Consider the following 27,566-nt stretch of genomic DNA (forward strand, 5'->3'; position numbering starts at 1 on the left):
CTACCCGTACACTGTGCTCAACATCTAAGGTCCTCCTCCAAGTGCCTACTCTGAGGGACGCTCGGAGGATGGCAACAAGGGAGAGGGCCTTTTCGGTGGTGGCCCCCCAACTGTGGAATGATCTCTCCAATGAGGATCGCCTGGCACCAACACTGTTGTCTTTCAGGCGCGAGGTCAAAACTTTTCCCTTCTCCCAGGCATTTAACAGCATTTAACAACACTAAGTTTGTTTTTAACAGCCCCCAGAACTGCTGTTTTTAAATGGATAATGTTGTTTTTATACTGTTGTTTTTCTGTTTTTATGGTTTTAAATTTTGTATATTTTTAATGTTTACTGTTTTTAACTTTTGTAAACTGCCCAGAGAGCTTCAACTATGGGGCGGTATATAAATGTAATAAATAAATAAAATAAACACTTGCATAAGGCATTTGCGCTTTGGTTGCCCACCCTTTGTCAAAGACAGAGTCACTAGCAGGTTTGGGACCTACTCCAGGGTAAGTATGTAAAGCAGCTTCCCCAAATCTGGTGTCCCAACAGAGGTGTTGGGACTACAACATAGCTGGCTACAACACTGTAGTCTGACACATCTGTTGGGCATCAGATTGGGGAAAGCTGGTGTAGAGGGTTGTATACACACACCATGTTACTCCTACTTCGAATAGACACATTGAATGAAGTTAGGGCACAATCCTATACACGTTTTGGAGAAAAAACGTCCTACAACTCCCAGCATTCCCTAGCCAGCCATCATGGCGCCCTTAGTCATCTCACTCATTTCAGTGGTTGAGTTCGGATGACACGCTAATCAACTGGGGGTGGGGGGTGTAATAGGAACAAAATGGAAAACAACCGTGGATTAGCGTGTTGTCCGAACTCGGCCAGAGAATTGCAGAGATAGGACCCATCGTCTTTAATGTTGCAAGACGATTCCCTCTCCCCCACTTCCTTTTCGTGTAAGAAAATCCCACAATCTCAAGGCAGGCAGTTGTCTTGCTGATGCCGTATGGAAAACGAAGCAACGAGTCCCTGGTGTGAAAGATGCTACCTGGAAATGAGGCCCGCTGAGGGCGAGGCGTGAGAACCTTTCTGGAACTGGAAGCCAAGCCAATGCGTTCAGTTGTAAATAGGGCTGTAAATCTCGCAAACTTGCCCAATGCGCTCTTCCTGCAGGCTTCCCTCCCTACTTCACCAACATGTTTCCCCGAAACGTGCCCCGCTGGTGGTGTGGGCGGGGTGCGGGGACGAGTGGGAACCTTCACCCGAGAGCGTGCGAGGAGCTTCCAAACCTCCCTTCGCGCCAAACCAGAATCAGCCGGCTCATCGCCTCTTCACGGAGGAGCGCGCAGATTTCCAAATGGCGCGCCAGAGAGGGGCGAGTGGCGGTGCGGAGGAGGAGGAGGAGGATCGTGCCGAGGGGAGCTGCCCCGCTGGGGGCAAAAGGGCGATGATCGGGCGACGAGATCGGTGAAGAACATTAGCCCCGATCCAACCCGCAGGCTTCGCTTCCCGCCCTCCCCACGAGAAAGGCGCGGGGCTGGAGATGCCGCTGCAGACTGCAGGAGTGCCGCGGGAGGCAGCGGCGACGGCACCATCCCGTTGATCCGGAGGCACCCGGGGTAGAGCGATGCCCTGTGGGGTGAGTGAGTGGGAGCTTGAGCCCCGCGGCTGAAGTGGGCTGGGCGACCTCGGGGAGCGGGGAGGCAGCCACGCCAGGCAGCAAGCCGACCCGCCCGGGCAGCGGCTGCACCGCTTTGTCTGCTCGGCTCGCGGCGGGAAGATTCGCGGCCGACGCAGCGAGGGAGGTAACTCGCGGTCACTCGCCTCTTGGCCCGGCGGTGCGGGCTTCGCCGGAAGGGCCCTCCTCCTCCGACGCCGCGCTTGTGAGCTACGCGGGAGCCCGGCTGCGCGCCTCCTACGGGGCCGCGCTATTTGCGCACCTCCCTGGGGGTTGCAGCCAGTGTTACTCCTACTTGGAGTAGACCCGTTGCAATGAATGGAACTGAAGTTAGTCGCGGCCAATTCAAGTCCCATTCATTGCAATGGGTCTACTCTACGTAGGGTCCACCTTGATTGGATACAATCTTGGATTTTCGCAGCGCTTGCCTAGGGGGCTCGTGGCTTGTGCCAAGGGGCGGGGCGGGGCGGGGGGCTGCGGGGGTGCCGATCCACACAAGCCAGGTGAGCCCGGTCTCTATTTCTTAGTTCCTGCCTCTCCAAACAGGATCCCGACGTTTGTTCGTATTTTGCCTGGGGACCGCGGCGGAGTGTGTGGGGGCAAGATTGTTCAGGATATCATTTTTGTTTTGAAAAAGTCCCGAGCTGTCCATCTTAAGGTTGCACCCGCCTCCCCCCGCCCCCCTCCCCGGCTCTGTCAAAGTTAAATCCCTGGAGTGGGACCTGGAGGTATTTTGGCCTTAGCGCGCATGCATGCAAGTACAAGATCACTAGAGCACAATCCTAAACGTGCTTGTTGCCAGGTAAGTAGATATAGGATTGCAGGGCAAGGCATCAGCAGTGTGCAGCCTTCAACTTCCATTATTATTGTTGTTGCTGTTGTTGTTGTTATTATTATTATTTCCTGACTGTTTAAAAAGAAAACAAAACTGGCTTAAAAGCATGCTGCAGCGTCAAAATTATTTTGAGGTTTGAAGCATGAAAAACTGTTACGACAAGACTGAGTAAATTACTATGGAGCACAGCAGGAAGACCAAAGCCTTCAGTAGTGTGTAATAGTGAGTGTGGGAAGAGTGGTCCTTCGTGTGAAAAGAAGCATGTACCAAGTACTCAAGGGATATATCCTGATTTCCACCTCTGAAATATTGAAGGATATGCACAACTTGGCTTCAGGTGTGATACTGAGCAGTGCAATCCTATGCAGTGGTGTGGTGGAGCCAGGGATCCAAGTACAGGGACTTCTTGATTCTCAGGGATTAGTTGGTGGAGACAAAAACTCCTAAGACTGGTTTGTTGATATGGATCCACAGGGTTCTCTGCATTTGGGGGCTCTCCTAAGGGGACTGTCATGATGAGTGTCTGCACGTCAAATTTACTTGGGAGTAAATCCCACTATGTTAAATGAGATTTACACCTTAATAAGTGTGATTAGGATATCAGCCTTGGGCTGTAATCCTGTGGATTTGGGGAGCGTTCCCAGGGACCATAAAATATTTCAGGTCACCCTGTCTGAGGGTAGAAACAGAGATCTGACCTCAGAGAGGGAGATCTAACCCCACAAATCTCCCAGATGCTGCAAAAACCTCTCCATAGTAGAGGCAATAAAGGCATCTTCTGCGAGTGTGTCAGGGGCGGATAGGGGGAAGGCTTGACGCTACAGGATCTGTAGCCTTCCCATTCCCCTGACAAGCCCCTGAAAATGGGGGAAGGCATGCTATTGCAATCAATGGGTGGGAAATCATAAAAGTAAAACAGGGGGACCTGAAAGTAAGGGGGGAAAGGAAAATGATGCTCTTCCTTCCATTTTGCGCTGCCAGCATGAGCCTGGCAGGGTTTGGGATAAGGCAAATCCTCCTTGTTAGGATCTCCCCACCTCCCACTGGTAGGACTGCTGTGCCCCAAAGAAAACCCCACAAAATTCGGTGGGATTGCTTTTTGAGTCTGTATGACAAATAGTTTAAGGGGTAATGAAACAGGATTGCCACATTACATAGCACTCTGTGGAGGAGTGGGGAGAATTGGTTTTCCAGCCGGTATCTAAATCATTTTCTCCCAAAGTATGAACTTACTTCTAAGTAAGCCTGTTTAGGATTACTGTCTAGTCTTCCTTTTCTTCAGTATTGCCCACCATCTTAAAACAAAGTTTAATCAACAAAACCCATGGCAACATTTAATGGGAGATGCATAGTGGTACAATTTTGTTTACTATTTAGGACCATGTCCTTAGCAGCGGGAAACCAAAGAGATGCCTTCCTGCACTCCCTTGAGATGTGAATAGAGATGTAAAATTTCCGGAAATTTTGAAGACATGGGAAAAAAATAGTTTTTTAAAAAAATTGAAAAAATGCAATATTAGCACTTTTTACAGATTGAAAGTCACTTTGTTACTTTATGAACATAAAATGTAATTATGTACAAGTTGGTTTGGCATAAAATTATCACATTTGGTGTATTAAAAGTAGAGCGTATTCAAGCAATTATTACATATTGATTTAATTTTTTTTTAACCTTTTTGTGTGTAAAAAATGGAGCTACAAACTCCTGAACTGTAAGGAACCTCTTTGGTTTTGCCACTTTATGAGGAGCAGGCAAAAAGCTATTAAAAAACCAACAGAAGAAACCATCGACATTAGTAACAAAGAAAATTATGTATGTCTCTGCTAGTCCCTCAGAGTGTCAAGCAGACAGAAAGCACCCATTCCCATAAATAGAACTGAGACAAAGAGGGGACCAAGATTCAATGAATATGCATGAAATTTTATGTATGTATGTATGTATTATTGCATTTATATCCCACCTTTTTTCCTCCAAGGAACCCAAGGCAGCATACATAATCCTCCTCTCCATTTTCAGACTCATTTCCTGAGCTGTAGCTATCACTATCAGTTTCAGTCTCTGCTTCAGTGGCAGTGCCCCCTAGGGGCAGAAATGCATTGTGCTCTTGCATTTGAGTGTTGTAGTCTCAGTTCGCAATAAAGTGTTTTTCCCCCTGAATTTTTCAGGGCCTTCACATCTCTAACTGTGAAAGACTGCTTAACTCCTATATGGTGGGAATTTTTTAGGCATTAGTGTGAAACACATGCGGATGATGATACATGTGTGGTACCCATGCACCTACATCTAGAAAAAAAAGGTCAATGATTGTTAAAAGTTAGCCTATGAACAGCTTTCACATTAATTTCTACCCAGAGATGCCTTTAGCGTAGGACTTTTGTTATGTTTTGAAGTAGCCCTGCAAGATAGGGAACGCTGGCAGAACACAATGCCACTGACTCCTGTGTTACACACATCCTGATCTTCAGCAGCAGAGAATGGATGAAAAAGCTACCTTCTATCTTTTGCTCTTGCTGTGTCAGTAACTGTTGCATAAATCATGCCTTTGTTACTTCAGGCTCCAGAGATAGAATAGTGTCTGACAATGCACATGTGTGGAAAAGCCCCTGATATTTCACTCTGCCTTTTGCTCTTTTACCACTGCGCAAGGCACGCATTGCGATTATTTTTGAGTCTTTGTTTTGCAACCCTGAGAGATTGTCTTCCAAGACCAAAGTGGACATGCTCATGATTTTATGCCAACGTTGCGATTTCAAACTTTGAAAAATGTGAAAGCTGGCAAACACATTCTGCCTCTTAGAAATTCTAGTCTCAGATGTAATATACTGATCCTTCTATTAGAAGTGGGAAACTTGTGGCCTTGCATAAGTTCCTGAAGTCCAATTCTCAACTGTCTCAGCCAGCATGGGCAATGGTCAGTGACTTCCAGCAACCTCGGAATGGACACAGTTTCCCCATTTCCTCTCTTGACCATCAAAAGCAGGATGGAATACTAGGTGTAGGACAATCAGGGCAACAAAAATTACAAGGGGTAAATATTATTTCTGTAGTGACACACAGGACTAGCAGCTTGAAAACCTGTCGCTGACTCACCACTTTGCTACAGTTGCCTAGTACAAGTCCCTCATGTTGTATTTTTTCAGAAACAATGCTGAAGGGGAACTTAACAGGACTTATTAATAATGACTAGGATTTGCAAGATATTCTGAGCACTTAGTGCCCTATCGATATTCACAAGAAATCAAAGAACACTGCTTATTTGTGAATGGCATTTTAATTTCACTCTTCATCCAAGGAGCTCAGGGAGTATATATGCTCTCCCTCATTTTATCCTCATTAAAAATCCCATGAAATAAATTAGGGTGAGATATAATGAATGCCCCAAGATCACCCAGTAAATCCCATGCCAAAGCAGAGACATAACCATCCAAAACACACTTACCTGGGAACAAGTTCCCTTGAACTAAATGGGAGTTTCTTCTCAGTAGACACACATAGGACTGTACTGTTAGTCAAGTTGGGCTCCAAATAAATCATCTAAATGCTGCAGCTACTAAGAAAAGGGTAGGGCTTATGATTTCTCTTCAATTCAGTTTCAGCAAATCAGGCATATGGCAATCACGAAACTGATACTTGGGGCAGAACTAAGTATTTTGTATAGTCACATTATTCTTTTATACAGGGCATTTTTTGAAGAGAAACATCAGCATAGAGTGATGGTGGGGAGAATAGGGCTTTTGTTTTTTAAAAAAACCTCTTTCCCTGAGCATTGCACCCCTCTCAAAATGCAGGGGAATAAATTACATAGTTCCCAGAACAAAAGTGATAGGATTATTATTATGAGTATAACATTAAAGTAAGGATTGTAAAGCACTTTGCACTTTAACAGTGCAATCCTATACATGTGTACTCATAAGTAAGCCAAACTGAGTTAAATGGAGCTTACTTGTAGGTGAGTAAAAGAGGCATGGGCATGGTAAATAACCATATTTCCAGAATCCCAGTTACTAGTTAAGTGGGATCAGAAACTATCAGGGTGGATAAAAATCACTGACTATTTTAAAAAAATAAAAAACTGGATTTTATTGATTTAAATCGATTTTTAAAAATTTAAATCAGATTTTTTTAATAAAAAGATTTTTAAGGAAAAATCTATCTAAAGATAGTTTTCTATTTAAGATACATTATATTTCTGCATCCCACCAATGCAACATAAATGCTACGATGGTACAAGGGAGAGGGCTTTCTCTGTTGTGGCACCCAGACTGTGGAATGCCCTCCCCTAAGAGGCCCGACTGGCACCAACATTGATTTCATTTTGACACCAAGTAAAAACATGGCTTTGATGGTTAAACTCACTGGCACATTGTTTTAACTGCTTTTACTGCTTTTAAATTGCATATTGTTTTAACTTGGATTATGGTTTAATTTGTTTTTAAATGTGCATATTTATTGTTTTATACTGTATGTTTTTATCTGTACACCGCTCTGAGATCTTATTGATATAGGGCAGGATATAAATGTTTTAAATAAATGTTAATTAAAATGTTTAAAAGAATTAAAATGTTTTTAATTATGTAGCATGAGGCTGTATATTCATGCAATGTTTAATTTTTTTGGTAAATAAATTGCATTAATACATTCACAATGTCATGCTCTTCCAGAGGTTTCTGTAAGATTATTGGGTAATTTTTCTATCTAGAAGATATTATCACAGATGCTTGGTTTTACACTTCTCAAAACTGTGAATTTGTGTCTGCAGAGATCACAATCCCATTGTTCCTTTGCAAATCTATGTACACAGAATCAACCCCTTATCTCTTAAGTGCTATGTTTCAAAAAATTCAATGAATAGAGTGCACTTTTTTTGGGGGGGGGGAAGTTGCATGATTAAATCGAGTCTTTCTGAGTAGTGATTTAAATCATGAATTAAATAAAGTGATTTAAATCAAATCCACCCTGGAAACTATTAATAGCAGTTGCAGCATTTGAGACTTATCTTGTTTGATTAAGAACAAGAAGCAACCATTGGCTTTTGGCTTTGCTCCTCCAAAGATTGTGCTCTGCATTTTGGGTAACCACCATGCTGCACGATGCTTGGTTGTGGAGCAGTAACCTGGCCAATGGGTGAATGGAGGGTACAACGCTAGGTCAAGGCTGCTCTGAGTCTATGGTGAGTGCCCGTGTCCTATCCTAGTTCCATCTAGCTGATGGGCGTGTACGCCACTTGTATGGCTGACCTTGCTGTTTCTGAGTGTATTTACAGTGCAGGTAGCCAAAGATAAAACATACATGGTGGGGAACAGTGTAAAAATGCTTTCATGGCCAAGAGGCCAGTCAATACAAGGGCACGGTAAACATTTCAATTCCCACCCCTGTTGCTGAGTGTTGAGAAACTGCCCCTGGTCCAGGTCATGCCGTTGTCTTTGCCTGTATGCAAGCTGCACTTGATGTTAAAAGGGAGTGGTGTCTAACCTGCTACTTGCATAGATTGTATGTCTTCCTTATATATATTGCTTTGTAGGGAAAACACTCTCCCACAGGAAAAAAAAGTCTTAGACCTCATGCATCAAGAGTGAGTTTGATAGGTAATTGTTGTTGGTTGGTTATTAATACAGAGCTATCATTTAATTGCAGAGTGGGAAATCAGCAGTCTTGGTATTGTTAATGACCCTGTTCAGACGACACACTAAGCCACAGTGTTTAAGCATTTTGAGCTAAACATTATGGCTTAGGGTGGCATGTGAACCATTCCTAACCATGGTGGCTACATAACCATGGTTTAAACACATTCACTAAATATTTGCTAGGATAGTGGCCTAACCATGGTTTAGTAAGTCATCTGAACTGGTCCAATGTATAGTTTGTGGGAGATGCTTTTTCATGGGCTTATCCGATGGAACTGTTACAGTCGAAGCAGGGTTGTTGAACTGCAGGCTTCTAGACCAAATCCGTTCCAGTTGGGGTTTCAGTCTGGTCCTCTGGGGTTCACCATATGACCATCCACTTCCCCTGGCCTCTCCTCTAACTGCTGATGATTGTGTGGTTTCCTGACTTTTGCACATTTCCCTTACATTCTAAAAGATTGAAATGTCCAAGGCTTAGTTACTGCCAGTAAGAGCTTAAGCTAAAATATGCTGGTATTTTCACCCCACTACTTTTGCCTTAGTCTCTGCCCACCACTGAAATGCAGCCTCTGAGAGCTGGTCCAAAATTGAGTCCAGCCATTGAGCTGAAAGATGTTTGACTGCACTGATTTAAAGGCTTACCCCAATATGCCAATCACATTGGTCCTTGACACTTGACTGGTGTCTCTGACCTTAGCTGGGTTTCAATTGAATGGTAAGGATCTGTATGATTGGCCTTACTCACATGATGTTGATACAGGGGGATGAGCCCATAGAAAGCAACTCCCACTATTGTGGAGATGGTTATCTGTCAGACATGCTGCTGTAACATCAACTAGTATCCATTCTAGCTAGTAAAAGATAACTGGAAGAAGATGGGACCATTGCTGGTTGGGGCATGCATTGGCCCCATCAATTGGATGGATTCAGTATTGGTCCCTGATACCAGCTTTGCAGGAGGCACGTGCCTCCATTGTTGTTTGGTATATTTGCCAGTGACAGTAGCACATCCTCTTCCAGAGACAAGCAACTTATTTGCACACATGTACCATAACGGTCACCTGTAAATACGTGACAACTTGCATAGTTGATCATGCAAATTCAGTGCAGCTCTTACGGATTTCAATTTGGCAGGATGCAGCGTATAGACAGTGGCTTTTATGGTCTTCTAGATAAGCAACAGAAGACTTGATTATGTTCAATAAATAGTGCAGATGGATGTACTAGTATCAGTAGGCAGATTAATTCTGGGATGGATTGTGGCCATTATTTCTTTCTTTCTTTATTACATTTTGATACCGCCCAATAGCCGAAGCTCTCTGGGTGGTTCATTGTTCTTCCTCAGGTCAATTGTAGAAATTAAAGTGCAAAATATAAGTTTGATCCACCCAAACCTATTAGACTAGAAAGTAATACAATCATTTATGTATCATTTGAAGACGGGAATAACTGATTGAAAATTGAAATACACCCATGTCTCTGCTTCTACTCCTGTTGTGCTTCGGTCAACTTCAGTTACAGAGTTGTGTGTATAGTAGGTAATGAAAGTTCTTTTAAAAATTAAATCAATTAAACATATAAAACACATAACAAAAAAGTTGAACTCTAGGTACTAGTTATGTCCAAATCAACTATGAGAAACATCTTCACCCTAAATTTCCTGACTTTGTTTGTTTCATCATAGGTGGCAATTTCCAGAAACAGGAAATATTGACAGGTGCCTATAATGATGTTCCTGCCTGTGACATCTCAAACAATCCTCGAAAACCAGTAAGCCTGGTTGAGGCAGCCCAATTTGATTTAAGTTGATGAAGCAAAAAACATCAATCAAATGAAAATAATAATAATGAAACAACTCTGAGCCTTTTTTCAAGGAATAGTGAGAACATTTTCTCTGTTTGTTTCAGGATACTCAGCAGAAAATGTATACCAGTTGTGAAGATATTGGCTATGATTTCCAAGACGATTCCAAAGAGAGGGAGAAGCTTAAGCCGAATCCAGATATTGATGGTGGATGGGCTTGGATGATTGTTCTTTCTTCTTTCCTGGTACACATAATCATTATGGGATCACAAATGGCCCTTGGTGTTCTCAACATGGAATGGCTTGAAGAATTTAGCCAAAGTCGAGGATTGACGGCATGGGTCAGCTCACTCAGTATGGGCATTACCCTGATTGTAGGTAGGGAAATATATAATTTTATTTACATATTTGTTACAATTATATCCAGACTTTCCTCCAAGGAGCCCAAGGGGGCATACATAATCCTCCTCCTCCTCCTCTTTCAGAACTCTATGAGGTAGATTAGGATGAGAGTCAGGGAGTAGCTCAAAATCACCCAGTATGCTTCATGGCCAAGTGGGGACTAGAACCCAGGTCTTTTCACTCCCATCCAATGCCCTAACCACTACACCACACTGGCTCTCTCATATCATTGCTCTTACACCACAGTTTTTATCCTGATCCAAAGCTCAATATATACTCTGCTGCACCCATATAGCTCTTTAGTGTGTATGTGCTTACCCCATTAATTTTGATGGAAGAAGGTGATTTGCACATGGAAAGTAATTGTGATTCCTCGATTAATATACTCTTATGTCTAAACATGACTTAGAACCAATCTAAACATGTGACAGAATCATGACATAACAGCCTGTCCTGGACTGTACTACATCAGAATGAGATATCCGCCTTTCCTGGACTGCACTACATCAACAGCAGCTGTGGGTTTTTTTAATCTTATTTAAAAAAAATTAATGACAGCTATTCACCCAAGTTTCATAGAGGTTCATAGGATTAAAATAAGGCAATATAAATTAACACACACACACACATACTAGCAACAAGTAATAGCACTGCTTAGAACAAAATACAGTAGGGCAACCCAGTAGTTAATTCCCAAAGGCTGACTGAAACAAAAAGGTTTCATTTGTCTATGGAAGATCAGTTGTTCAAACTATCCTTGGAAGAGAGCTCTTTAATTCTGGGGCTGCTTCCAAAAATGCCCTGTTCCTAGTAGAGCCTAATGTAGCATCCTTGTGAGATGGAATCCAGAGCAGGGCCTCAAGTACAGCAGATCTTAAGTGCCGGAAGGAGGAACTAGATGGAAGTAGACAAAGGCCTTAGCTAGACCTAAGGTTTATCTCAGGATTGTCCTGGGGTCATCCCTGATCATGTAAATGACACACAGGATATCCTGGGAGCAGGCAGGGATGATCCCAGGATAAATCTTAGGTCTAGCTAAGGCCATAATCAGGACCTTTAGGACTTTAAAGGTAAAAAGCAGCTCTTTGAATTGGGCCTGGAAACAAACTGCCAGCCAGTGCAGATGCTTCAAAACAGATGTTATATGAGAGTATTGGTACGCACCTGTTAACAGGTGGGACATGACATTCTGCCTTGAAATTTCTGAACCATCTTCAAAGGCAGTCCCACACAGAGTGTATGCTTTACAACACTCTAATCTAGACTCATTTGGACTTTTAAGAGACTGTCATGGGTGCTCCACAAAATTGCTACCATGGTGGGCATGGCAAACCACTCATGACAAACCACTCATTTTTAGCAGATTGGTGAGACTAAAAGAAAAGTAACTTTCCCAAGAACTGAAGTCCAAAGTAGAGGCAGAGTCTGAGCTCCAAAACACAAACCAATCTTTTGAACTTAAATAAAGAGGATGGTGGAGAGCAGTCCTTTGCTTTGCAGTATACCAGCCTCCCAGTTTTGTTTTGTTTTAAATTAAAATAAATATTAAGAAATAAAATAAAAATCTGGAGAGGCAGGGAGCCTGGCAGGCACCAACAGAGGTATCCATGGCTGCCACATCGGAGATCCCAGCTCTCTACACAGAAAGCCATCACATTAGGAAAAAGACACAACTAGTTCTAACTGATATGCTAGTTTTCCACATGCAGAGATTTTTACTTTTGTGAGAAGCAGACAAACACGGAACCTTTCCTGCAGTTGGAATTGTACAGACCAGGAAAAAGAGGACTGTGAGTTTCTGCTGCATAGACAGATCAGATTTTAGCTTTTTTTTTTTTTTTTTTTTTTAATCCTTTTTGGTTGGTCAACAAATGATGATACTTTCTGCCCAGTGAAATGCTTGTCAGTGCTGTGAGAGTTATGGGCGTCCTTGTTTTGACCTTGTGATGATTCTTCTTCAAACCTTGCGAGTTAGCATGATTAGATTAGGATGCATGATTAGAAAACGTGGGCATACTTTAATCTGTGATGAATAATATATCTCATGAATCAACGTACAACATTTCAAAGGTGTTTTTCAACTACCCAGTCAAGGTTTTCTGGATTTGGTTTTGGCAGCATTTCAGATAATAATTCTAGGACAGAACATGCCAATGCAAGCCATTTATGAACCAACAGAGCACCGATTCACAACTTTGTAAACCTGCTGTTCATTTTATCCCAGAAAATGATAGTGCAAATGTTTCACAGTTTCTTGTTGTAAAACTGTTTCCAGAAATTCATACATTCAATTGTTTAACAAGACTTCAGCCTTCTGAAATTTACTCTTTCCTTTGCCTAGAACCTTGAAGTCCACCGACTGGAGCCAAAAGCAAAGGTAGCTCAGGTGAACAGACTTAATTGAGCATGTGCTCAGCCCAGAAATTTGTTTTCAGTACCTGAACCGAGCTTATAGTCCTTTTACAAGAACCCACTCCTGGTTCTCCTGCCCCCCTTTCTTCATTTCAGCATCCTAGGAAGAAATCGTAGGCATCTTTATAGAGAAAAAGGTTTGACAACTCACTAAATTAGATTTGTTTCCCTAATTTAGTGAGGAGGAGCCTATTTGTTGTTAGTTTTGTTAAATAATAGGGAGCTAGAAACCCTTCCAAATCTACTGCAGACCACCTAAAGATCTACCACTAGATCCTGATCAACTTTCTGCTCACCCCTGGTTTCGCAAGCTGTACTGGTTTAGCATAATCTGGGGGGGGGGGGGGGAAGGGGAAAGAAGTGCTCCACAGACTGCATTTAGGAGATCTCAGCATTTTTCTCCATTAATTATTAACAAAGATGATGATTCAAGAGAGAAGAAAGTTCTCGGGGTCACACAGTTCTCCTTCTCAAGAGCTCTCCGAAGACCTCTCCAGACACTAGGGGAGGGGGGAGGGGGCCCCCACTTCATTTTCAGAGCTGTACTAGTGTTCGCCCTAATCTGCACTAATGGTGTGATATTCCATCCCTATGTAATGCATAGTGGGTTGTAGCCTTGCTATGGGTAGGTCACGTTGACACTTTTTTTTTTTAAAGGGAAAGTTGTGCAGTCCTGTATGGAAAAAGGAAAAAGGACTAAATCAGTAATACTAAATATAATTTCACAGAATAGCAGGACATTTATTCTAGGGAAGTTCACTGTTATTTATGTATTTATCTTATTTGTTCCGTGAGTGCTCCCATGCTTTTATGCTGCAACATCCAACCTCTCTGCCTTTTAAAATACTCTGTTGTAAGTGGTGATGTTACAGATACTGGCCAATAGGCTGGCCATGATGCTCATGTTACTACTGCCCAACAGTGGTGTAGTGGTAAATTTGGAAGTGCAGGTGCCTATTATGACAGTCCCCATAGTAACCCTGCACCCAGGAGAGTCCAAAAATGCAGGCAGCTGAATTGATCCATACCAGCAAACCAGTTCTAAGAGCTTTCATCTCCAACAGAAGCAGGCCTTTTGTAAAACTAATAGGGCTTAACTGCTCATTCAAGACAAAGCCACCCAAAATACTTCACATTACAACAGGAAACAATATATATCCTTGTTGGGAAAATTCATTTCCCACCACCCAGGTACTACAAAAATTGCAGTTCAGCTCAGAGTGAACTGGAAATTCTGGGGCAGGGGTGGTAGTGGCAGATGAAATCAACCTCCCTGCTAATAAAAAATATGCTGGAGCTGCATTCCTGCCAGCCACTCCACTATACCACTGCTGTCCAAAAAAAATAAAGCTATTGCAATCGGCAAGTGGCCACAGCTAACGTGCTTACAGTGAGGCACCATGGAGCTGCTCGCACAGTTCCAAATATGAGATTTGGGATCATGCACTGTTTTTACAACAGCACTTGTGTCTGTCACTTGGGTGGGGAACTGAATTTGAGTCACGCCACCCCCTACCCCTCCAGCGTACGTCTCTGTAGAAATGAAACTGCCAGAACGCAGAATCAGGGCAGAGAACACAGTCTTCAGAGATGGTTCCAGATGAGAGAGAAATCAGAGGCTCAGCCACTTTTCCGGCTAGCCTTATATCAGTTATGGAGCCACCCCTTCCAGCATGCCAGCCAGAGCACAGAGTGATGGCACATTGTGAAGGTCAGGTATTTCAAGTCAAGGTTCCTTGCAATGCCTAGTTAATTGTTATTATTTATTTATTACATATTTATACTGTCCAACAGCCTAGGCTCTCTGGGCAGTTTACAACTAAAACCATGATATAACAATCCAGATTAAAACGTAAAATTTTAAAAATCACATAAAACCAGAATAAGTTACAGTCCAGGGAAGCCTTGTCTAAAAAGATACATTTTTAGGAGGCGTGTAAAGGATATTACATTCCCTACCTCCCGAACCACATGAGGGAGGGTTTTCCAGAGGATGGGTGTTGCTAGAGAGAAGGCCCTCTGTCAAAGTTCTTCATGATGACATTCTTTTTGTTTAAGAATGAGGAGCAGGGCTTCCTCTGAAGATGGTAAATGTCGCCTGGGTGTATATAACGGAAGGTGGTCTGCTAAGTATACATGGGTCTGGCTTCTGGAAAGTCTTAGGCCTTAGCTAGACCTACCTTCTATCCCACGACGGAGGAGGGACGATCTCACGTTGTCATTAATGTGATATCCCTCCTCCATTTACACGTAAGGTGCGACAACCTCAGGAGGAGAGGCGTTGCGCCCGCCATTTTTTATTTATTTATTAAAGAAGACGGACCGCACAAACGGTCATGCACAAAGGTAAGTTTTTTTAATTTTTAGCTTAATTTCCCTGCTCCCCCCCCCCACCCCCAATGGGCGCAGCATTCCTGAGGAGCACTGCGCCCCGTGCGCGGCTCCCGGCTCCGTGCAAGTAATCACGTGGAGCTGGGTCAAGCCGTGGCAACGAGCCACACGTTCCACGGTCTTGGGCTCAGCCCGGGACCGCGGAAAAAGCGGGCCCAAAGTGGAGAGCGAGATCCCAGGGCAAGGGAGGGATCATCCCTCCCTGATCCCGGGATCCCCTGTGCGTCATATGGATGCACAGGGATGATCCCGGGTTTGCCCCAGGATTTTGCCCAGTCTAGCTAAGGCCTTAGTGTGTCCGAAGAGTATGCCCAACATAGGAAGACCAAGAAGTCTCCAAATTCAGGACTTGCAGATATATGCCATAAATCAAACCCATTAGCAGTAGCTCCTTTTAAGATATGAAATTGTTTGCCAGTCTCCTGCTATCTCTGGACCCTGCCAGCTATGATCAATTCTAAACTGTATGAAATGCATATATTGATTAGAAATAATTGGCTGGATCTTTGGATGCAGAACTCTAGCTTTTAATGATTTTGAGCCAGTGGCCTAATATCTACTAATCTTCTTGCAAATGAGAATCAAGGGGTTTGAAATCTCATTATATTTATGAAGAGAATAAACAGATCTTTATGAAACAATCCATTCTTCCTATTTTGTCACAGGCCCTTTTATTGGTTTGTTCATTAACACCTGTGGATGTCGGAAGACGGCAATTACTGGAGGAGTCTTGAATGCTTTAGGATGGATATTGAGTTCCTATGCCACAAATGTGCATTACCTCTTTATTACATTTGGAGTTATAGCTGGTGAGCATGATTTATTACTGCATATACAATTGGATAGTTTATTTATCTGTTTCTTAAGAACACAGAAAAGCTAAAGTGAGTCTAAGAACAGGGTGGGCAGTCACCCTTTTCTACAATATGTTGTGAACACCACAAGTCCAAATTTTCTCAGTCTATAAGGATTTATTCATTCACTTCAATGGGGGGGGGTGCAATTTGGTGCTGTCAGGATTCCTTCCTATGACCTGGACCCTCTGAGCAACTTCTTAAGGATCTCTGCCTCCTTAAGAGTCCAACCTTTCTTTTTACCTTCCCAGTAAGATGTGGTTTAGTCTGTGGAGTGAGTGACACTCCAGACAGTTTAGGTTTAACAAAAGAGTTTACTAGCAACTTATAACTAAACAAGCAACTTATAACTAAAGGTATTTAGTCAATAGACCTGAGTGATACGAAGGCATTTTAAAAAGTTGCAAAAACACAAGTTCTTTTACCCTAAGCTGCACCTAGACTTCTTCAAGCCTCTCTTTCTGCTCCTTCTTTATGGTCTGGTCTTTCCAAGAAAGTACTGTTTGAGCCTTGAAGAAATGAGACTTAGCTGATGAAATGAAACTTAACCAGGGAACAAATCTTAACTGGTGTAATGAAACTACTACTCTCAGGGATACTCCCTCCCAACAGAAAAACTTCAGGCCTCTAAGCCTGACTTTATTTCCTTGCCTATGTAAGCCTCAAAGCTTCACAGGTGCATATAAAAATGCATGTGAGGAGATGCCTGCTGTACTGCAATCAACAGTGACGCTTGCACATGCAGGATCTGTATATGAAGATCAGATTGCATGTACAAATGACTGATTCTGATCATGTGTGGCCTTTCAGATTAGCTGGAGAACCACAACTAATCTAAATATCTCAATGTTCAGATAATATTTAGGAAAAAGGCAAATGCCAAAGTTGCACTTTATTTTGTTTGAAAAGCTTATATTCTGCCTTTTTCCCAGAGAGGAAATTTAAGGTGGTGAACGAACACAATCAGCAATATTAAAAACCTGCGGAATGTTGTTCTTGTACTTAAATAATCTTGTTATTGTCATGAAATGGCAAACCAGTAAAGTAGAGGTGCAGCACATCTGTCACCGGAGGGCCAAATTCCATTTCAGAGAAGTTCCTGGCAGGCAAGGCTGAAGGCAAAATGGGCAAGGCCAAAATACCAAATATACCAGCACATTTTAGCTGAAACCTCTTGCTGCCAGTAACTAAATCTTAGGAGAGGCGTTTCAACCTTGTAGAATGGGGGAAAATGGCACAAAACCAGGAAAACCCCAAATGATTGGTGGCTGGTGGAATAGGGGCAAGGCCAGGGAAAGGGGGCATGGCCTTCTGGTAAACCCTGGGGGGCCAGATTGGGACCCCGAAAGGGCTGGATTTGGCCCCCACGTCTGAGATTCTGCACCCCTGCTGTAAATCATTCCTAGGATGGTTGACAAAATAAATAAATAAATACAAAAGACACAATACCGCACAAATATAAAGCCATTTACCATACAATTTAGCCATTCCTCTTTAGCGCCCTATGTTATTCTAGTGTTGTCCTTTGTGCTTCTGAACTGACTGTCTATTGATGATCTAGAGGTGTTGGATACAAGCATGCTTTCCCCCCTTCAAGATCCTATTTCAACAATGCAGCCAACAGGGGGGAGGGGGAGCTATAGCTCATTGTGATAGAGCACATACTTGGCATGCAAAACGTCCCAGGTTCAATCCCCAGCTTCTCCAGGTGGGCCAATGAAACAATCCTGCCTGAAATCTTGGAGAGCCACCGCTGCCAGTCAGTGTTGTCAATACTGGGCTAGATGGACCAAGGGTCTGACTCAGTATAAGGCAGCTTCCTATGTTCCAGTGCACTAAAATTAATAATTAAATAACAGCAGGATGTTTGAACTTTTGACGTATGATCAAATCCTTTTCCTGCAGGAGAAATATTTACCAGTAATTTACCGTATGGCATGGCTCCAAGTTAAAAGGGCTGTGAAACATGAAACATTTGTATTCATTTCTGAAAGCATTTTAAGTACAGTGCACTGGTTTAAAGAAGCTAAACAGGGACACCTAGGGCAGTGTGCCTTTTCGGGGCAACTTCTTCCTGTTTTGCATAGCTGGTCCTTGGAAGCAATATTTACTAGGGGTTGATTCATAGAATAGCAGAGTTGGAAGGGGCCTACAAGGCCATCGAGTCCAACCCCCTGCTCAATGCAGGAATCCACCCTAAAGCATCCCTGACAGATGGTTGTCCAGCTGCCTCTTGAAGGCCTCTAGTGTGGGAGAGCCCACAACCTCCCTAGGTAACTGATTCCACCGTCGCACTGCTCTAACAGTTAGGAAGTTTTTCCTGATGTCCAGCCGGAATCTGGCTTCCTTTAACTTGAGCCCGTTATTCCGTGTCCTGCACTCTGGGAGGATCGAGAAGAGATCCTGGCCCTCCTCTGTGTGACAACCTTTTAAGTATTTGAAGAGTGCTATCATGTCTCCCCTCAATTCAGGACGCTACGTTTAGTCTCATTTGATAGGCAGTCTCTTAACATGTATTTATGTACTGTATTGATAATCTTTTTAAATAAGCAAAGAACCTTTGACCTGGAGGAAGGGTGACAGATGAGTAAACAGGGTGACTGATTCAAAAGTTTCAAGCAGTGTTGAATTCACTTGGCTTACAAAACCAAGCAGTAACATATAAAATAGCATGAACCAATATATTTGAGTGTGCCAAATGGTTGGAAAGCTTACATGCAGTGCAGTGTGCTCCTACGCACCTTTACTTTGAAGTATGTCCGACTGAGCTCCCTAGTAACCACACTTGGAGTACTGTGTACAGTTTTGGTTGATGCATCTCCTCCCCCAAAAAACAGTAGAGCTGGAGAAGGTGCAGAAAAGGACAACCAAAAAATGATCAGGGGTGGGGGCAGAACAATTCCCCTATGAGGAAAGGTAACAACGTTTAGGGTTTTCTAAGATTAGAGAAAAGTTGAGTAAGGGAGAAATGATAGAAGCCTATAAAATTATGCAGGGAAACTGGATCTAGAGCACTTTCCTCCTCCTTTCATAATACTAGGACTGAGGGTCATCAGATAAAGGTGAGTGGTGGAGGATGCAGGGCAGACAAAAGGAAGCACTTCTTCACACAGTACAAAATTCTCTTTGACAAGATGTGGTGATGGCCTTCAACTTAGACAGGTTCATGGAGGATAAAGCTATCACTGGATACTCATCATGATGCCCATGTGCTACCTTTGGAAACAGAGGGAAGCACACTTTTTAATACCAGAGTCCGCCGTTGCACACACTTCCTGCTTGTACGCATCTGGTTGGCCACTGTGGAAATGAGATGACGGACTAGATGCTAGGCATTCTTATGCAAGTGTGCTCAGGACTCAGCTTTAATGCAAAAGCACACATGAAACTTTTGAATTAAATTAAAATGCAACCCTATGCATGATTAGATACGGGAAAAGGCCTCAACTCCCAGCATGGGAATTGTAGGCCATTTTCCCATCTAATCATGCATCGGATTTCACCCTTAAAGAATTAAGAGTTTAGGATTGATGTTGGCCTACATTCTTTTGTGTTAAAATAGAAAACATTTTAGACATCTCCATGATGTGGTGGCTTATGGCGCACGGCCACCCAGAAGATGTCAACAGCTATCATCAGCTGTCCATTTACGGAAGTGTGCAGGCAGCCTTTTGCACTCAGCTGTCCTTCTAGTAGAGTAAGAGTATAAATAGAAGGGCAAAAGGGGAGCAGTAAATTTTGCTATGTGGGAGGAGGCTGATTGAGGGAGTGGAGAGAATTAATCACCTCCAGCGAAGCAAGGAGCCACCATCGAACAGCAGTCGGGCCAGCCTAAGACATTTTAGTATCTGGTGTGGAAAAATCATTTTTTAAAATTTATTCATTAAATTTATAAACTGCCCCATAGCCGAAGCTCTCTGGGCGGTTTACAAAAGTTTAAAACAGTGAAAATTCAAAAGTATACAAATTTTAAAAACATCAACAATATAAAAACAACAGTATAAAACAACAAAATCCAATGACATCCTCGCCAGTAAAATATAAGATAATAAGTGAAATCAAACATTTCAACTCCATCTAAGGGCATACATAAGTTGCTGTCTAGGGTTGCCACCTCCCTCCATTTCCTGGTAGCACTACTTTGTACAATCGAATAAATAATAGCTTTCTTTCTTTCTAGTATAAGAAGAATAAGAGGAGGAATCTTTCTACTCCGTGTTCACTTTCATCCTAAAATGAGGGGGGAAGCCTCTAGGAAAAATCTTCCTGAAACTTGATAAAATAGGAGTCCTAAGGGCTTAGTGATAGCAAAAGCATTCTCAGGCAGAGAATATATGGTTCAGTAGTCTGCAAATATTTTCTTCTTCTCACAGATGATGCTACAATGTTGACATAAGACCAGATTGTATTTTCTGTGAAACTCATTTAAATCAATTAACTTACAAAGAAGTGCTTAAGCACATGAAAACAGAACTGGGATCAGTTTCAGCTGTTCTCTCAGAAAAAGAATAATTTTATATCCTTGTTGAAATACAGGTTTAACATATAAGATCAAGGAATACAGAGTGATCCTATATACAAGATAGGTTGTTTCTTTAGAGCAACCATCACCCCATGTCTCAGTGGGGTTTACCCTAAGCATGGGTCTGTTCCAGCATGCAGAATGATATTTGTGGAATAAGTCTTTGGTGCTAGTTCAGGGGACTGAAAAGACTCGAAAATAAAACTATGTATAGTCTTTCTAATGACAAAGATGAGATGCAGCCTGCAATGAAACGTAGCAGGCCACAAACAATGGCTCATACAATATACATGCTAGCCATAAATAAGGCCTGTTTCTACAGGTTTGAGGAACTTATTGCTGACCTTACTATGTTATGAGTGCAATATGTTTTATGACATATTGTAGAACAGCTGATCCTCAATGGGCTAATTTAAACCACAACGTGGTTTAATGTATGTTCATTGTTTAAACAATGAAGATACTGCTCAACAGGATCTCTCTCACACATAACAGATAATGTTAGTGTATTTCAACCTATCACAAACCTGGTCTGAATTAGTGACTGTGAGGGCTGGTGGTTTTGAGGCCCCGCCACAGCTGTCAAGCTTGCAGAAAGCGAGCCATCGCTGCATAGAAAGGCCGTGGATAGGGTTGGGGGAGGGGCACTTATGAATTGCTGAAAAAGAACACTGCACCCCCCAAAGAGCGCAAATTATTTGCATATTGTTGTTGTTGTTGTTGTTTAAATAGAAATACAGTACTTCTCACCATACTGCAGAGGACTGTGACCAGGTGACCTATGTTCAGTCTGCTTCTCAGATACTAACTGTTGATGGGCAACTGTTTTGATGGTTCTTGTTCTTTAAATTGGACATCTCCAGATTAAAGGACAGTCCTTCAACAGCCCTTAAAATAGAGGACTGTCCCCTGTAAAAGAGAACACAGGGCCATCCTAGCTGTGGGAGGCAAAGCAAGTGGGCATTTAGCTAGGCAGAAAGGAGAACTGATACTTCAATGGGCTGGGGAGGAATTCGAGGCGGTTTAAACTGCTTGTTCTTCACTCTGATAGTAAGTTGCTGATGAGCCAAGCCACTTTGCAGCTCTGTGTGCTGACCTGTTCACTACTTTTGTTGCATGTTAACCACCGAGTCAGTACCCTGCACTGTTTCTTCCTAGTCAAGTGCGTTGGTAACACCCAAATTCAATGGGCAGCAGGCCAGTACCTCCCCTTTGCTTTTTAGACAAGTGGTACAGAGAGATGGCCTGGCTTCCTGTGCCCCAGGCATGAAATCTCAGGCACTACAGTCACCCTGTCTCAAAAGCATGGAGTTGAGTTTGGGGCACCTGAAAGTTTTCTCAGACAGCCCTATTAAATTAATAGCCGCTTTCAAGGATATTCAGATAGCATAGCCCAGATCAACTTCATGGAATGTATTCACAATCTGGAGTTGTGCTTTCTGAAAGTTCATGTTATTCACATATTTTAATACAATCTGCAGAATGGAGCATAGCTAAAGGGATGTCCTGGGTAAGGATGCCTACCATCACTTCACATCACCTGCAATCCCACACTTAATAACAAGGTAAACTGTTGTCCAAAAGTTGATGTTGGATCCAGACTTAGTTATACCTAGAACAGACCAATTAAAATCAATAAGGCTTAGGTTGATTATGACTTAGGTCCAATTGGTTACAATGAGTCTGTTCTAGGTATGACTAAGTCTGGATCCAGCCCTTGGTGTGCAGATTTACTCCATGATAATTGGCTTCATTGCACTCAAAATGAACAGTATCCAGTGCATCCGCTCCACCTCTTCTGGTTCTGCTGTACTTGTGGAATCTACTGTGTCTGCAACAGAGCTTTTTCTCTTTTAATCCCTCGTTTCTGGGTCAGGACAGCTCAGTGGAGCTCCCCGATCTGGTCTATTCTGGAAATGGGCATTTCCTCTTGTTTTGGATTTTTTTTTAGAAGGGCCAAAGCCTTGTTGTGTGAGCAGTGGGTCCCCCAAACATACAGGCACAATAGGATACGATCCAGTGAGTTTTGGATGACATGGTATTCCCAGTCTTCACCTCTACCTTTTCCTATACCAAATAAAAGCTTTATGAAATATGACCGCAATGCATGTTCCATGTCTGATTCCTGTATAAAGCCACACATTGTCCCAGTTTCCCAGCATGCTTGTGGAAGGCTACCCTTAAACATTTAGTTGATGCCACGCTAGGTCATAATATTTGGGCCTTCCATCAGTTAGCCTGGATGTGTAGTGACTACAGATAAGTTTGGACTCTTTTTTTTCAGGTGTTGGGAGTGGCATGGTGTACCTGCCTGCTGTGGTCATGGTGGGAGAATACTTTCAAAATAGAAGAGCGTTTGCCCAGGGACTCAGCACAACTGGAACAGGGTTTGGTGCTTTCCTAATGACAGGCTTGCTGAAATATCTTTGTATAGAGTTTGGCTGGAGGAATGCCATGTTCATTCAGGGTGCAATCTGTCTGAACCTGTGTGTTTGTGGAGCACTCATGAGACCCATTCATTTCAAGGAGGACGTTGCTGAAAGAAGTGGGGAGAGAATCACCAGCAGAAGTCCAAGCCCTGTGAAAGCTCTCTCCTGCTCTGCAGAAACACTGACATCTAATGGTGTCTTAAGGGAAGAAGATAAGGAAGAAAAGCTGGGCAGTTGTCCAGCATTGGAAAACAAAGAGGTAACCAGACACAGGAAGGATTTCTATGCTCTTTGTATTCTGAAGACAGTGAGGCAGCTGACGGTTACAATCCGGAAAGGCTTTGGGGCTTGGTATTCGAGTTACTTCGGAGCTGCGTCCCTCTTCACTAACAGAAAGTTTGCAGCTTTTGTCTTTTGGGCCTTGTTTGCATACAGCACCTTTGTGATTCCTTTCATCCATCTTCCAGAAATTGTGAAACAGTATCACCTTTCCATGCAGAATGATATATTTCCTTTGACCTCAATTATTGCTATTGTCCACATTTTTGGTAAAGTCATCCTTGGCGTCATCTCTGATGCACCTTGTGTCAGCACGTGGAATGTCTTTGTGGCGGCTAACTTCACTCTCGTCTCTTGCATTTTTGTTTTGCCACTAATGCACACATATGCTGGATTGGCAGTGGTCTGCGCCCTAATAGGATTTTCCAGTGGATATTTTTCACTCATGCCTGTTGTAACGGAGGATTTAGTAGGGATTAAGCACCTTGCAAATGCCTACGGAATCATTATTTGTGCCAATGGGATATCAGCTCTGCTGGGACCACCATTTGCAGGTAAATGTGGATTTTTGTTTGTCTGACATTCTTAGCCCTATTCAGCTGTTCATCAGCTGGGGAGACTAAATACGTGAGGAGAAGCAGCATATTAGCCCTGCCCACCTCTGTTGGAAAATATACAATCTGGATTGCATGGCCAGCCTCCACAATGTAGAGGCCTTTCTTCTTCAAAAAGACACCCTCCATGAGTAGAGGGCAATAAATACAACAACAACTGAATAGGGCTCTGGCATTTGCCATCAATCCCTAATGTATGCCCTCCAGATGTTTGTACTACAACTCCCATCAGTCCCAGCCATTGTGACCAATGAGGAATGAGGTAGGTTGTAGTCCAAACCACTTTGAGGGCACCACGCAGGGGCAGGCTTGTCCAGGCTATACAGACCCTAGAACTCATAGTGAATAATAGCATATGTTCATCTCATTCATTCTTTTTAATGTTCACTGTTTTTAACTTTTGTAAACCGCCCAGAGAGCTTTGGCTATGGGGTGGTATATAAATGTAATAAATAATAATAACAACAATAATAATTCTCAACGCTAACATAATTCTCAACAAAAAATGGCTATATATTTATTCTCTTCCTTTCTTAACACATACTTAGATTTAAAGGAAAGGAGGCTCCTGGCTGAAATTTAAATTGCAGCTGGAGCTTTGTCAACATTGGCTTCCTCACAGATGAGCTGACTAAGCTTGTCTAATCTCATTGGCTGCCAGTCACTATTTCTGAGCCTATATTGGCTGACTGTTACCAGTCCCTCTGACTACCGCATAGATTTTCTCTTTAGGGAGATCTGTGTCGAAACAGACTGCAAAGTAAACAACATTCCAATTAGTGTACATTATCAATTGCAAAGCCACACAGAAGACGGGTTGCATAACTGTTTCCATGAAAGCAAGATGGAAGAAAGATAAAAAGAGCTTTGAGACATTATTCTGAGAAATAATTATAGTATCGAGTTGCTGCAGGCCTAAAGCATAGCAAGTAAAGCTTGCTCCATTGGCTTCAACCAGAACCACTTAAGCAAAATTGAAACTTGCTTGTCCCAATTGAGATTTCAGTTGGAACAACCTAAGGTAGTATGAGAATTCCAGCTTGCCTTCTTTCTCAGAGCAATTCTTCAGTCATCCATCAAGCACTCAAAAGCAAATCAGAATGCAGTTTAAATCAAATGTTTACAGGTAACTTCTAAACTGTTCTAATATTGAAGGGTGAGTGTCACCACTCATTAGGCTTATTGTACACATGAGCAAAATACACATATAGGATACTTGGGTTTCATATTTTCCCCCCACCCCGCCCTATATGGAGGTGTGATGTATAAACAGACAGGTCCCTTCCTTGAGGAGTTAAGATTCTAAAATTTGATAAAGGGGAGACAACAAAGGAAAGAGAGGGAAATGGAAGTAGAGGTAAACAAGGGAAGAATAAATGTGTGCTTTTGTTACACATTTTTGGCTTAGTTGTGGTAGGATATCAGATCTAAGGTAGGGGTGGGCAACCCCTGAGAGTCGGGGCACCGCATTGTCCCCCAGAACCCACTGGGGCTGCAACCCACTGCTGCTGCTGTGATTTCGCAGGGAAGCACGTGTGAGGAGCACACACATTGTTTCCAAATAGTATCACATTTCTGTGCCTCGTTTCCTTGCAAAATCGCCGTGTTTTTTGCTGCCAACATTGCTTCGTTTTGGTGGCAGTGGCAGGAGAACACAGCAAAAATGGCCAGTGTTGCCCACTTCTGACTAGGGGAATGTTTTAAAGGTTTAATAGAAAAGGGAGGAGGGAGTTGAAAAAAGGAAATGACATCCTACAGATGTTGGGAGGCAGTTCCAGGTATAAAGGGCAGCAAGGGAGAAAGGGCAGAGTTGTTTGAGGGAACAGCAGACTTAGGCCCTTTCTACACCTAAGGGTTATCCCAGGAAAATGGAGGGCTCATACCTGCTTGCTCCTGGGATCCCCTGTGTGGCATTTGGATGCACAGGAATGAACCGTCCAGCGAGCTCTGGCTATTGGGCGGTATAGAAATATAATAAATAAATAAATAAATAAATAAATCCCGGAACGGTCCGGGCTTTATAGCCATAGGGCTGGTGTAGACATGCCCTTAATGTAATGTGGAAGAAGTTCCCTACCTAGGTATTGATAAATTTAAGTTTGAAGGTAATATTCTGTATATCTAAGTTTTTGATTATTTATTATGGTTTTAATTATTATTTTATCCTCTTTCTATATTGTTATGTTGTGCTTTTAATGTGAATCGGTTATGGATTTTAGCATATTAAATATGAATCGGTTATGGATTTTAGCATCTCCTCTACCAACCTGCCTGGTCACTGAGGTCATCCGAGGGCATGCTCCTGGTGGTTCCACATAGACCCATCCTCCGATTGGAGTCCACCAGGGGAAGAGCCTTCAGGGTGGCAGCCCCACTCCTATGGAATTCCCTGCCTCTGGAGGTCAGGCAGGCGCCAAATTTGTATTCCTTTTGGCGCCTCCTGAAAACGTCTTTATTCCAGGAAGCCTTTCCTTAATGACCAGCAACGGTTCACTGTACATTTTGCTTCTTTTAAAATCTATTTTAAAGTGTTTTATTCTGTTTTTATTTTATTTTATCTTCTACATCACTCCGAAATTTTCAATGGGGAGCGGTATATAAATATTGTAAATAAATAAATAAATATTAAGGGAATGATCCTATGGCCCCTAGACAGCGTCTGGGGGGCCATTAGGTTAGTTTGGATTCCCTAATCTGAATTTGGAGTCGGCGCTCCAACATTGGAGCTGGGAGCTAGAGCTCCGATCGCCCTCCCACTTGCAGCCAGTGCAGAAATAACTGCACCAGCTGCTCCTCTGAGGTCAGGAAGACTATCTCGGAGAGGGGAAAAGGGCACGTTTCAGTGGGCGGGGAGAAGAGGAGAGTGGAGAAGCCAGGATACAAGCTATTCTGAGTCCTGTCCAGCCTCCTTCCCTTCCCATCCAAGGTGCATTTGCTACATGGGCAAAAAAGCCCATCTAGCAAACCCGCAGGGAGGCTTATGATCATTGCAATAGGATTGTACCCTAAGCAATATTAAAATACTATACATTTCTCACAGAATAATACAATGGAGAAAGAAACTGATCATAGGATGGTGTCAACTTAAAATATTCTTTTTATGAACAGAACTAGTAATGTTTCATGTTTCTCACCAATTTATTGGTCATATCCTATAGATAATTGCCTTGTTCTTGCTTTTCAGGATGGATTTATGACCTCACACAAAAATATGACTTTTCTTTCTACATATGTGGCTTGCTTTACATGGTGGGGATACTTACTTTGCTCATACAGCCTCTTTTCGACAAGAAAAAGCCATCAGGTGAAAAAAACACAGAAAATGGAAAAGTATAGGACAGTTTACTGAATGTTTTTAGACAGAGTGTTGTTTATTCATTTTGATTTCTGAGAAAAGGACCAAACTGTATATCTGATGGGACCAACTGGACTGGATTACACCAACTTTGGACGCTAAATAAAATCCACACTGCCACTGTTAATGGATTGGTGGAAAAATGCATTAGTAGTTCTAAAGCTGAACATCCCAACACCTACACAATAGTGCAGGTTGGTCGGAAGCTGAACATTAATTTTCTTTTGTTATTTACAGTGGTTTGACACAAGCATAACTCCACAGACTGAAATTCAGTTACTCTGATGTACACTAACAGGGCGGGGGGAAGTATTCACCCGTGAGGAATCACTGGTATGAGAATAATTCCTGTGGGTTATTCCAGCTGAT

General features: G+C 42.7%; 1 protein-coding gene across 1 annotated transcript; it reads left to right on the forward strand.

The window, feature by feature from the left end:
• The first annotated feature begins 1,554 nt into the window (after positions 1-1,554).
• SLC16A14 (solute carrier family 16 member 14) lies at positions 1,555-27,566 on the forward strand. The gene is made up of 5 exons (XM_063131489.1): positions 1,555-1,637; positions 10,044-10,317; positions 15,810-15,953; positions 22,805-23,782; positions 27,027-27,566. The coding sequence occupies exons 1-5, from the start codon at positions 1,626-1,628 to the stop codon at positions 27,176-27,178; spliced, it is 1,560 nt and encodes a 519-aa protein (XP_062987559.1). The 5' UTR covers positions 1,555-1,625; the 3' UTR covers positions 27,179-27,566.

Source organism: Elgaria multicarinata, chromosome 8, assembly GCF_023053635.1.
Source record: "Elgaria multicarinata webbii isolate HBS135686 ecotype San Diego chromosome 8, rElgMul1.1.pri, whole genome shotgun sequence".
Lineage (NCBI taxonomy): Eukaryota > Metazoa > Chordata > Lepidosauria > Squamata > Anguidae > Elgaria > Elgaria multicarinata.